The sequence below is a fragment of the Mesoplodon densirostris genome, chromosome 4, assembly GCF_025265405.1.
Source record: "Mesoplodon densirostris isolate mMesDen1 chromosome 4, mMesDen1 primary haplotype, whole genome shotgun sequence".
In the NCBI taxonomy this organism is placed as follows: domain Eukaryota; kingdom Metazoa; phylum Chordata; class Mammalia; order Artiodactyla; family Ziphiidae; genus Mesoplodon; species Mesoplodon densirostris.
Window position 1 is genome coordinate 135,478,600 of NC_082664.1, and position 13,074 is coordinate 135,491,673.

Consider the following 13,074-nt stretch of genomic DNA (forward strand, 5'->3'; position numbering starts at 1 on the left):
GAAAGATACCTCACCATGCACAAGATGACCAACTCCTTAATCAACGATTACTTTTTATTCCTAACTAAAAATTAATGTAACATAATTCTGGTTTTCTATGCAGAAGAAATAGTTTTGAGGTTATAAAAATGAATGGTAAGATAGAACTAAACTTTAAAGTCTCTATAACAAAAAAATTGGTTTTAGGTATTTTTATCCATATAGGCTTTCAGTTATTCAAAGAAAGGCAGTAGTGGTTAGACTTTGTATCTGATGTTACATTCTTATAAATCTACTCCCTGATTTGAATGTTATATTTGCATATAAATAAATAATACTCTTTGCAAAGAGCTTTTGTTTTTCTGAAGATCTCAGACACAAAACTATGACAAGGACCTTAGAAGCAGGGTTCATTTGCCCCTCCTGCCCAAATCTGTCTTCAGTTTTTTTAACCCCTTCTCAGCTCCCTTCCTCCTGAAATTATTATAGTTTAACATTCTTCCAAGTGTGTAAGCCTCGAGTCCTCATCTAGATCGTAAACTCCATAAGGAGCAGAATCTTTACTCTTGTACGGCCCCAGCATCTGCTGCTTACTTATAGTGAGCACACAAATATTTTTTACTGAGAAAGGCTATCAGCTCTTGCAGTTGTTTTCCCCTTAGCTTACAGTCTAGTCAAAGGGGGAACTACATACCAGAAAATGGTTCTGGAAAAAACTGTAATAAATTCTCTAACTCCATGTTTAATATGAGACATTGCTGAGGTCTCCTGAAATTTAACACACCATCTGCCATTGAAGACCTTTTCAATTATTTGGCTAAAAATACAAAAGCAGTTTCCAACACGAATCCTCTACTCCAGCCAGGCTAGCTTCCGTTTCCACAATACCCTCATTCCCAAGTACAAGGAGTTCCCACACCAAGGCCACTGACCTTAAAGCATTCTCCCAGTTTTTTGAGTTTAACAGACATTATGCTCCTGTAACAAGCCTGCTTCTGATGGTACTTACACATTGGTTTTAAATTTATGCTGTAGGGGCATGGGGTTTTTGGCTCGCATTTCTAGCACTTCCATGTAATGAGGCTTCTTCTGCAGCCCACTCCAAAGGCCGGCCAAGTTCTCAGGACTCTGGTTTTCTTCTGAGTGGTGCTCAATGGGGTCTGCAATGGTGATCCTTTGTAATCTATCAATAAACAAGTTGTCCAAGCTGCTAGAATGATCCTCCGCTTGACGTGAAACACGATGCTGAGTGAGGGGCTTACTAGCTGCAGATGAGGAAGGCATGGCAGTCCTGATGCTGGAAGCTGGGCGTTCACTCACTGTGTGCTCAGCCTCAGGGGACTCAGCATCGCCTCTGAGAGTCAGATGTGCCAGTCCCTGTTGTTGTGAGGTTGTCTGAGTTGATGTGATGTTAGCTACAGAGGAACAGCCAGGAACTGGTGATGAAGTATCAAGTATCTGGTCAGAATTCTGGGCCTTATCTGTGTCCCCATCAACTGTAATCGCTTTTTGCCTCGCCTTACCGTCTAAACTAACGGGATGAAAGAGTTCACTTCTTCCTCTAACTTCTTCACGTTCTGCAATGGCAGCTTTCAGTTTGGCGACGGAGTCTAAGATCTTTTTACCTTTGTCGGGCAATTTGCAAATGAATTTTCTGGCAAAAGGAAAAGAACAGGTATACATTAGAGACAGCTGTGTTTTTAAACTTGAGATATACAGACAAAAAAGCATTATTCTCAAAGGGAGAAGAATCAATCTTTAAGTCAAAAATCCAATTTCCAACTGCCCCAAAACAGGAGTGAAACAGAATCATTATCCAAATACCCCCCAAAAAGAAGGGGCTGCAGGAAGAATAGGGAATATGCCTCATTTGTCTCATCTAATTAGAATTTCTGCAAAAGTATTTTAAGCATGATACTAACATAAGACATCCCCCAAATCATCAGTTTTTAAAAGTGTGATCTCCAAGACCTTCGTTGGGAGGGGAGGTGGATGGATCCGCAAGATCAAAACTATTTTAATAATAACACTAAGATACTATTTGGCATTTTCACTCTCATTTTCTTACCATGAGTACAGGGGAGTTTGCCAGAGGCCACATGATATGGATGATATCATTGCTCTGATGGCTAATAGAATGTGTGTGCTTGTGTATTCTTGTGTTTTAAAGATTCTCACTTGTAATTCCTAAGACAGTGATAAATATGAGTAGATATGACACACAAGAGCTCTTCAGGATGCTGTCTTAAGAGTAAAAGGGGTCCTAAGACCAAAAAGTTAACTCACCACTATAGATTAAAATCCCATTCTCACAAAGTCAAAATAGTTGTAAGAAGCCCCCCAAGTGATCATTTGCCCCTTTTGCTAAGTGGCAGAAGTTCCTTTTCTGATTTCCTTTTCTTCAGCCATACAATAAAATGGGAAGGGAAGGTTACATCTCAGGCCCCCTATTCTTTATGATACTACATTCATTCCCCCAATTCTAACTTAACATCCGTCTCCAGTTGCGATGCCTATATTTTTCCAGCCTTCTCTCTCTCTCGAGCCTCCTGACCACTTCTTCAGCTTTTTTTTTTTTTTTTTTTTTTTTTTTTTTTTTTTTTGCGGTATGCGGGCCTCTCACTGTTGTGGCCTCCCCCGTTGCGGAGCACAGGCTCCGGACGCGCAGGCTCCGGACGCGCAGGCCCAGCGGCCATGGCTCACGGGCCCAGCCGCTCCGCGGCATATGGGATCCTCCCAGACCGGGGCACGAACCCGTATCCCCTGCATCGGCAGGCGGACTCTCAACCACTTGCGCCACCAGGGAGGCCCTCAGCTTTTAATCAGATATAATTAACTCTTCCATCAACTCATCTCTGGTAAATCAATCTCAGACCTATTCCCCTCCCCCAACTTTCCTATTTTTATTAATGGTGTTCCATACAGGCTGGAAACTTCAGCCATCTCTGTCGACTACATATTCAAATTATCCTACACCTGATGAAGTTTTCCCAATCCCACAACTACCCTCTAGTTCACTTTCTTACAACCCTCCTATTGGGAACCTCTCTGAAAATATCCTTCTACTCTCTTCTGCCTCTTAGATTCCTTCAAACTATCCTGCACCGACCTGCTAAAATCAGCTTCCTAAAAAAATCATTTTCATTATACCGATCCTCTGCTAAAATCTATTAAGTCTACCAGCTGAATGGGAGTCAAACTTTCTTTGCCTAATAAAACAACTCTTTTATCCCACTCTTCCCATTTCCTACAGTTCCTGTAAAAATAGGGATCTACAGATGAAACTGACTAGATGTTTGGGGCACTACTGGGGAGGGGGGGGAGAAAGGATTTGGGATACAGATCCCCCCCCTTCGGAGAACAGACACAAGGAGCTGAGTAAAACCAACGAGGAGCTGATGACGAGCTGAAACGCTAGGAAGCCATCCCCACAGGCGCCCCGCGCCTGGCTGGACGCGGTCGGCTCTGTGACTAGGCCGGCCACTCGCCCGTGGGCCTGGAATGGACTTGACTGAGGCAAGGTCACCTTCCAGGGACGGGATCGGAGTGGAGGCAGGGAGGGACGCGTCCCAGGGAGCTTGAACCCGAGGAGCCCGGCGGTGACTCGGCGGGACCCAAGCTTACACGTTGCGCAAAAGTCTCTCCTGGCGCTTCAACATCTCCCGCAGCTCCGCCAAACTCCGCTGCCCCAAGTCCTCGGGAGCTTGGGGCTCGAAGCCGCGGGGCAGCGAGAACATTTTGCGGGGGCTGAGGCTGGCGAGGCGGCAGGCACTCGGCGTCCTCAGCAACCCCCGCTGCTCGCGCCGGATCCGCGGCCGGCGGGTACTCCGGCGAACGAGTGGGAGTCGCCATTTTCCCGGAAGAACAGTCTTCTTCTAACCGAATCGAGCTTTATTGAAACGCCGGAAACAAACACGGACAAGGAGGAGGGGTGGCCGGAGAGGCGGGAAGGAACGGAAGTTGCGGGGTGACGTCAGACGCCGGCGAGGCGCGCTTTCGAGTCACTTGTTCTTCCTCTGTGCATCCGCTCTCCGCCTGTTACGTTCAGAAAGTATTCGGTGAGTGCTTCGGGCCCTTAAGGAGTCGACCGAGTGGGGGAGGGGGGCAGACATTAATCAAGTAACAGTCAAACAGTAGAATTATAAGACGGCCACAGGCACCAGGGAAGGTATCTCCGAGAAGTGAAATACATGTGGAAGCCTGAGTGATGAGTTGGTTAGCAGTTGGTGAGGTTGGGGTATGTGCCGGGCACGGGAGGCCCTGGCCTATGGCGTGGCCCTCCAGATGCAAGGCTTAGTGAAGTCCTCAAATGTGAAAGTTGGAAGGACCCTTAGGGACCATGAGCGTTTCTTAATGGGGTTCTGTGGCATTTGGAGCAGGACTTTTCTTCGTTTGCGGGACTGCCTCAGGCATTGCAAGATATTTGGTGTCTGGCTTCTGCCCACTAGTTGCTTTGGCACCCCTGAGTCCTCGTAACAATACAAAACGCACCCCTCCCCGACACGCGCGCGCGCGCACACACACACACACACACACACACACACGATTAAAACGCAACCCTCCCCGACACACACACACGATTGCCAAGCCCCACAAGAGGTGATGGGGGTGGGAGGTGCTGTACAAGCCAGTGGAGAACCTCTCTTTCACAGTTCCCTATTTTGCCTATAGAAAAACAAAGGCACAAAAACTGAAGTTTTCCCAAGGCACAAAACTAAGTGAGGACATCAGATTTTAGACACATGCCCAGGTGAGCTTTTTCTACCACACCAATTTGAAAATTTCCTTCTTCCAAATTGTGAGAAAGTTTTTTAGGCTGTTGAAGAAAGCAGTATAATAAGCATCACACCTAGCTCTTACCTTCTCTTTATAGTTCAGCAAGGAGAGCTGTGTCCCAAAGAAAATAGTGGGAAGCATGCTATAGTCATAACAGACATCCACTGGGAGGTTTGAAAGACCCTATAACCTCCAACACCAGTCTCCCCCTCCTTTGATATGGAAAATTTACATTTTCTCCGTCCTTTGTGTGGTGCTACAATAAACGAGCAATTCCATCCCAGTCAGACAGAAGGCTAGGTAAAATCTGAAGCTACTTGAGGGAGCACAGCTGAAGCCATTTCTGTATCCTTGCAGTCTAGTCCATTCTGATCAGTTTAATGTATCAAAATTCTCAACATAAGCCCTGCTTTGAAGCCCAGAATTTCAGTAACCTGCTCCATCCCTAGCTAAATGAGGAGTACTTGAGTAAGGCCCTTGTCAGATAGCAGTCCCCTGACAAGCTCCCCCAAAGCCTTTCCCACCCTGTCCCTGGACTGCAGCTGAAGGCCTTTATTCCCCCATCTGATCCTGGGCCACATGTGCCCTCAAAGCAAGGATGCTTTCTCTCAAGCCTCAGAATTTTGCCCCCAGCTGTTTTCCTTTTGTGGAAGGCTGTCCCTGTTCCCCTAGCTCATTATAAATCTTAGCTCAAGTCTCACCTTCTCCCTGAACCTTCTTAGATTATTCCAACCCAGATTGCTCTCTGAGCATAACTATAGTGCTTAGAACATATTATGCTTCTCCAGCTGTATTGTGCATGGTGATTTCTTTTCTAACAAACTTGTAAAGTCAGGGAATTCTGTCCAGGAGCTATATTTGTGCTTTTCTGTCTCCCCTATTGCATATAGCAGGTACTAATAGAATCTCCCTCTCATAATTTTTCTTTCTGCATTTCCCCCATATTCCCCTTCTTTATGAAATACCCTTCTATATATACAGATCTTAAGCTTTTAATATAAACGTTAATCATAATTACTGTGAAAATATTTTCAGTGGTATGGGATAGAATCTTTTACACAACATAACTTAGGACTTAAAAGTTATCATAATACAAATACGAATTCCTAACAGCGGTTGCACCAACTGTCTAGTTCTCTAATCACTAACCAAGAGGCTTAGCAAGTGAAGAAATTTGGTCAAACTTTATTCTAAATGTTCCTGTGAAAGTTTTTTTTGCTGAGATTAACATTCTAATCAGTGGACTTAGAGTAGTAAACAGATCGCCCCCTATAATATGCATGGGACTCAGCCAATCAGTTGAAGCCCTTAAGAGAACAAAGATTGACCTCCCCGGAGCAAGAAGGAATTCTGCCAGCAGATAGCCTTCAGACTTGAACTGCAAGTTCCTGGGTCTTAACCTGCTGGTCTGCCGTGCAGTGATAATTTGTGAGCCAGTTCCTTAACATGAATATCTCTCTCCCTCTCTCTCCCTCTCTCTCCCTCTCTCTCCCTCTCTCTCCCTCTCTCTCCTCCTCTCCCTCCCTCTCCCTCCGTCTCTCTCTCTCTCTCTCTCTCTGTCTCTCTGTCTCTCTGTCTCTCATAATGGCTGATACAATTGTTAATACACAAACACACACACCCTATTGGATCTTTTACTCTGATGAACCCTGACTAATACAGACCCCAATCTCATCAGTGTTAGGAAAATCAAGGCTTGATTGATGACTGGCCTTCAGGGTGAAAGAGCTGACTGAGGAGAGGGAAGGCTCGCTTTTGCTCTGCCCTGGTACGTGCTGAGCACATGGAGAAGAGATGAAAACCAAGGGTCATAAACAACTATGAAACAAATTCTGTTTTCGTGTGTGTGTGTGAGAATGTGGTTTTTCTTAAGCATCCGTGTGGAAATGGAACATGCTGAACTTTGAGTCAAGTCCATAGCAACCGTAGCTAATGAAAAATTAATCAAGAGTGGTAAACCCAAGACTTAATTGAACGATGGCTGACACCTGTGTACCATTTACCAACTCTCCTCTTCCAGTCAGTCCCCCAAAGTGCTTTCTCGATGGACCAGTCTTGCCAGCTGCCTCATCTGTCTGTCCTTAAGGCAGAATTTCACAAATAACTGACAGGAGCCTGGCCAGTTCGGGAAGAGAAAGTAAGGGAAGGAACAGGCAATCGGAATTGGGTATGAGAAAAACAGAGTGAAAAACGGAAAGAGAAAGGACCTGGTAGAGAGAGAAAAAAGTGGAAGGGGCAATAAGGGGAATCCATTTCTCTGCACAGATATCAGAAACAGAAAGCCTCATAGGAAGCTCTATGCTGAGGAATTCACAGATTTATTTCCCTTCCAGCTCTATACTTCTACAAAATGTCACATTTCCTGCCTTTGTACTTCTCTGTGATCCCACCGCAACAAAAGGTTTTCCTCAGCCACCCAAGGGTTTAGGCTGTAAAGTGCATGTACTCCACGCTAAAAGTAAATTCTTTTTTTTTTTTTTTTTTTTTTTACTTTCTATGCTTTTTATTTTTTTAACTGAAAGATTTTTAAATTTTATTTTAAAAAATATTTTATTTCAGTATAATTGTTTTACAATGTTGTGTTTCTGCTGTACAACAAAGTGAATCAGCTATATGTATACATGTATCCTCTCCCTCTCAGAACTCCCTCCCACCCGCCCCGCCACCCATCTTGGTCATCACAGAACACTGAGCTGAGCTTCCTGTGCTTTATAGCATGTTCCCATTACCTATCTGTTGTACACATGGTAGTGTATATATGTCAATCCTAATCTCCCAGTTCGTCCCACCATCCCCTTCCCCCGCTCCCTGTGTCCACATGTCTGTTCTCTATGTCTGCATCTCTATTTGTGCCCTGCAAATAAGTTCATCTGTACCATTTTTCTAGATTCCACATATATGCGTTAATATATGATACTTGTTTTTCTCTTTCTGGCTTACTTCACTCTGACAGACTCTAGGTCCATCCACAATCTCTACAAATGACCCAGTTTCGTTCTTTTTTATGGCTAATATTCCATTGTATATATGTACCACATCTTCTTTATCCATTCATCTGTCATTGGACATTCAGGTTGTTTCCATGACCTGGCTATTGTAAATAGCGCTGCAGTGAACATTGGGTACATGTGTCCTTTTGAATTATGGTTTTCTCAGGGTATATGCCCAGTAGTGGGATTGCTGGGTCGTATGGTAGTTCTATTTTTAGTTGTTTTTTACATCTTTATTGGAGTATAATTGCTTTACAATGGTGTGTTAGTTTCCACTTTATAACAAAGTGAATCAGTTATACATATGTTCCCATATCTCTTCCCTTTTGCATCTCCCTCCCTCCCACCCTCCCTATCCCACCCCTCTAGGTGGTCACAAAGCACTGAGCTGATCTCCCTGTGCTATGCGGCTGCTTCCCACTAGCTATCTATTTTACGTTTGGTAGTGTATATAGTGTATATATGTCACAGCTTACCCTTCCCCATCCCCATATCCTCAAGTCCATTCTCTAGTAGGTCTGTGTCTTTATTCCTGTCTTACCCGTAGGTTCTTCATGACATTTTTTTCCTTAAATTCCATATATATGTGTCAGCATACAGTATTTGTCTTTCTCTTTCTGACTTACTTCACTCTGTATGACAGACTCTAGGTCCATTCACCTCATTACAAATAGCTCAATTTTGTTTCTTTTTATGGCTGAGGAATATTCCATTGTATATATGTGCCACATCTTCTTTATCCATTCATCTGATAATGGACACTTAGGTTGTTTCCATCTCCAGCCTATTGTAAATAGAGCTACAATGAACATTTTGATACATGACTCTTTTTGAATTATGGTTTTCTCAGGGTATATGCCCAGTAGTGGGATTGCTGGGTCATATGGTAGCTACATTTGTAGTTTTTTAAGGAACCTCCATACTGTTCTCCATAGTGGCTGTACCAATTCACATTCCCACCAGCAGTGCAAGAGTGTTCCCTTTTCTCCACACCCTTTCCAGCATTTACTGTTTCTAGATTTTTTTTTTTTTTTGGCGGGGAGCCTTTCACTGTTGTGGCCTCTCCCGTTGCGGAGCACAGGCTCTGGATGTGCAGACTCAGCGGCCATGGCTCACGGGCCCAGCCACTCTGTGGCATGTGGGATCTTCCCGGACTGGGGCACGAACCCGTGTCCCCTGAATCGGCAGGTGGACTCTCAACCACTGCGCCACCAGGGAAGCCCTGTTTCTAGACTTTTTGATGATGGCCATTCTGACTGGTGTGAGATGATAACTCATTGTAGTTTTGATTTGCATTTCTCTAATGATTAATGATGTTGAGCATTCTTTCACGTGTTTGTTGGCAGTCTGTATATCTTCTTTGGAGAAATGTCTATTTAGGTCTTCTGCCCATTTTTGGATTGGTTTTGTTGTTGTTGTTATTGAGCTGCATGAGCTGCTTATAAATTGTGGAGATTAATCCTTTGTCCGTTGCTTCATTTGTAAATATTTTCTCCCATTCTCAGGGTTGTCTTTAGGTCTTGTTTATGGTTTCCTTTGCTGGGCAAAAGCCTTGCAGTTTCATTAGGTCCCATGTGTTTATTTTTGTCTTTATTTCCATTTCTCTAGGACGTGGGTCAAAAAGGATCTTGCTGTGATTTATGTCAAAGAGTGTTCTGCCTATGTTTTCCTCTAAGAGTTTGATAGTTTCTGGCCTTACATTTAGGTCTTTAATCCATTTTGAGCTTATTTTTGTGTATGGTGTCAGGGAGTGATCTAATCTCATACTTTTACATGTACCTGTCCAGTTTTCCCAGCACCACTTATTGAAGAGGCTGTCCTTTCTCCACTGTACATTCCTGCCTCCTTTATCAAAGATAAGGTGACCATATGTGTGTGGGTTTATTTCTGGGCTTTCTATCCTGTTTCATTGATCTTTCTGTTTTTGTGCCAATACCATACTGTCTTGATTACTGTAGCTTTGTAGTATAGTCTAAAGTCAGGGAGCCTGATTCCTCCAGCTCCGTTTTTCGTTCTCAAGATTGCTTTGGCTATTCAGGGTCTTTTGTGTTTCCATACAAATTGTGAAATATTTTGTTCTAGTTCTGTGAAAAATGCCATTGGTAGTTTGATAGGGATTGCATTGAATCTGTAGATTGCTTTGGGTACTCCAGTCATTTTCACAACGTTGATTCTTCCAATCCAAGAACATGGTATATCGCTCCATCTATTTGTATCATCTTTAATTTCTTTCATCAGTGTCTTATAATTTTCTGCATACAGGTCTTTTGTCTCCTTAGGTAGGTTTATTCCTAGATATTTTATTCTTTTTGTTGCAATGGTAAATGGGAGTGTTTTCTTGATTTCATTTTCAGATTTTTCATCATTAGTATATAGGAATGCCAGAGATTTCTGTGCATTAATTTTGTATCCTGCTACTTTACCAAATTCATTGATTAGCTCTAGTAGTTTTCTGGTAGCATCTTTAGGATTCTCTATGTATAGTATCATGTCATCTGCAAACAGTGATAGCTTTACTTCTTCTTTTCCGATTTGGATTCCTTTTATTTCCTTTTCTTCTCTGATTGCTGTGGCTAAAACTTCCAAAACTGTGTTGAATAAGAGTGGTGAGAGTGGGCAACCTTGTCTTGTTCCTGATCTTAGTGGAAATGGTTTCAGTTTTTCACCATTGAGGACGATGTTGGCTGTGGGTTTGTCATATATGGCCTTTATTATGTTGAGGAAAGTTCCCTCTATGCCTGCTTTCTGCAGGGTTTTTATCATAAATGGGTGTTGAATTTTGTCGAAAGCTTTCTCTGCATCTATTGAGATTATCATATGGTTTTTCTCCTTCAATTTGTTAATATGGTATATCACGTTGATTGATTTGCGTATATTGAAGAATCCTTGCATTCCTGGAATAAACCCCACTTGATCATGGTGTATGATCCTTTTAATGTGCTGTTGAATTCTGTTTGCTAGTATTTTGTTGAGGATTTTTGCATCTATGTTCATCAGTGATACTGGCCTGTAGTTTTCTTTCTTTGTGACATCCTTGTCTGGTTTTGGTATCAAGGTGATGGTGGCCTCGTAGAATGAGTTTGGGAGTGTTCCTCCCTCTGCTATATTTTGGAAGAGTTTGAGAAGGATAGGTGTTAGCTCTTCTCTAAATGTTTGATAGAATTCGCCTGTGAAGCCATCTGGTCCTGGGCTTTTGTGTGTTGGAAGATTTTTAATCACAGTTTCAATTTCAGTGCTTGTGATTGGTCTGTTCATATTTTCTATTTCTTCCTGATTCAGTCTTGGCAGGTTGTGCATTTCTAAGAATTTGTCCATTTCTTCCAAGTTGTCCAGTTTATTGGCATAGAGTTGCTTGTAGTAATGTCTCATGATCTTTTGTATTTCTGCAGTGTCAGTTGTTACTTCTCCTTTTTCATTTCTAATTCTATTGATTTGAGTCTTCTCCCTTTTCTTCTTGATGAGTCTGGCTGATGGTTTATCAATTTTGTTTATCTTCTCAAAGAACCAGCTTTTAGTTTTATTGATCTTTGCTATCATTTCCTTCATTTCTTTTTCATTTATTTCTGATCTGATTTTCATGATTTCTTTCCTTCTGCTAACTTTGGGGGTTTTTTGTTCTTCTTTCTCTAATTGCTTTAGGTGCAAGGTTAGGTTGTTTATTCGAGATGTTTCCTGTTTAAGGTAGGATTGTATTGCTATAAACTTCCCTCTTAGAACTGCTTTCGCTGCATCCCATAGGTTTTGGGTCATCGTGTCTCCATTGTCATTTGTTTCTAGGTATTTTTTTATTTCTTCTTTGATTTCTTCAGTGATCACTTCGTTATTAAGTAGTGTATTGTTTAGCCTCCATGTGTTTTTATTTATTACAGATCTTTTCCTGTAATTGATATCTAGTCTCATAGCGTTTTGGTCAGAAGAGATACTTGATACAATTTCAGTTTTCTTAAATTTACCAAGGCTTCCTTTGTGACCCAAGATGTGAACTATCCTGGAGAATGTTCCATGAGCACTTGAGAAAAATGTGTATTCTGTTGTTTTAGGATGGAATGTTCTATAAATATCAATTAAGTCCATCTTGTTTAATGTATCATTTAAAGCTAGTGTTTCCTTATTTATTTTCATTTTGGATGATCTGTCCATTGGTGAAAGTGGGGTGTTAAAGTCCCCTACTATGAATATGTTACTGTCGATTTCCCCTTTTATGGCTGTTAGTATTTGCCTTATGTATTGAGGTGCTCCTATGTTGGGTGCATAAATATTTACAATTGTTATATCTTCTTCTAGGATCAATTACTTGATCATTATGTAGTGTCCTTCTTTGTCTCTTCTAATAGTCTTTATTTTAAAGTCTATTTTGTCTGATATGAGAATTGCTACTTCAGCTTTCTTTTGGTTTCCATTTGCATGGAATATCTTTTTCCATCCCCTTACTTTCAGTCTGTATGTGTCTCTAGGTCTGAAGTGGGTCTCTTGTAGACAGCATATATATGGGTCTTGTTTTTGTATCCATTCAGCCAATCTGTGTCTTTTGGTGGGAGCATTTAGTCCATTTACATTTAAGGTAATTATCGATATGTATGTTCCTATTCCCATTTTCTTAATTGTTTTGGGTTCGTTATTGTAGGTCTTTTCCTTCTGTTGTTTTTCTTGCCTAGAGAAGTTCCTTTAGCATTTGTTGTAAAGCTGGTTTGGTGGTGCTGAACTCTCTCAGCTTTTGCTTGTCTGTAAACGTTTTAATTTCTCCATCAAATCTGAATGAGATCCTTGCTGGGTAGAGTAATCTTGGTTGCAGGTTTTTCTCCTTCATCACTTTAAATATGTCCTGCCAGTCCCTTCTGGCTTGCAGAGTTTCTGCTGAAAGATCAGATGTTAACTTTATGGGGATTCCTTTGTGTGTTATTTGTTGTTTTTCCCTTGCTTCTTTTAATATGTTTTCTTTGTATTTAATTTTTGATAGTTTGATTAATATGTGTCTTGGTGTATTTCTCCTTGGATTTATCCTGTATGGGACTCTCTGTGCTTCCTGGACTTGATTAACTATTTCCGTCCCATATTAGGGAAGTTTTCAACTATAATCTCTTCAAATATTTTCTCAGTCCCTTTCTTTTTCTCTTCTTCTTCTGGAACCCCTATAATTCGAATGTTGGTGCGTTTAATGTTGTCCCAGAGGTCTCTGAGACTGTCCTCTGTTCTTTTCATTCTTTTTTCTTTATTCTGCTCTGCAGTAGTTATTTCCACTATTTTATCTTCCAGGTCACTTAATCTGTTCTGCCTCAGTTATTCTGCTATTGATCCCATCTAGAGTATTTTTAATTTCATTTATTGTGTT

The 13,074-nt window shown here is 41.8% G+C and overlaps 1 protein-coding gene and 1 long non-coding RNA gene across 3 annotated transcripts in view; one reads left to right on the forward strand and one right to left on the reverse strand.

The window, feature by feature from the left end:
* MYZAP (myocardial zonula adherens protein) overlaps nucleotides 1-13,074 on the reverse strand; it is a 140,914-nt gene that overhangs the window by 10,101 nt on the left and 117,739 nt on the right. Inside the window, exons 1-2 of one of the 2 annotated variants that reach the window (XM_060097284.1) lie at nucleotides 3,604-3,806; nucleotides 989-1,633 (exon numbers count right to left, since the gene is read on the reverse strand). In XM_060097284.1, coding sequence (XP_059953267.1) covers nucleotides 989-1,633; nucleotides 3,604-3,716 — 758 coding nt within the window. In that variant the 5' untranslated portion in view covers nucleotides 3,717-3,806. Of the gene's footprint in view, nucleotides 1-988; nucleotides 1,634-3,603; nucleotides 3,807-13,074 lie in introns of those variants that run through there. The other variant, XM_060097285.1, reaches the window with a different exon arrangement.
* The window catches only part of LOC132488730 (uncharacterized), a 40,142-nt gene continuing 30,730 nt past the window's right edge, over nucleotides 3,663-13,074 (forward strand). The window contains exon 1 of the long non-coding RNA XR_009531803.1: nucleotides 3,663-4,037. This is a non-coding gene — a long non-coding RNA (uncharacterized LOC132488730). The remainder of the gene's footprint in view (nucleotides 4,038-13,074) is intronic.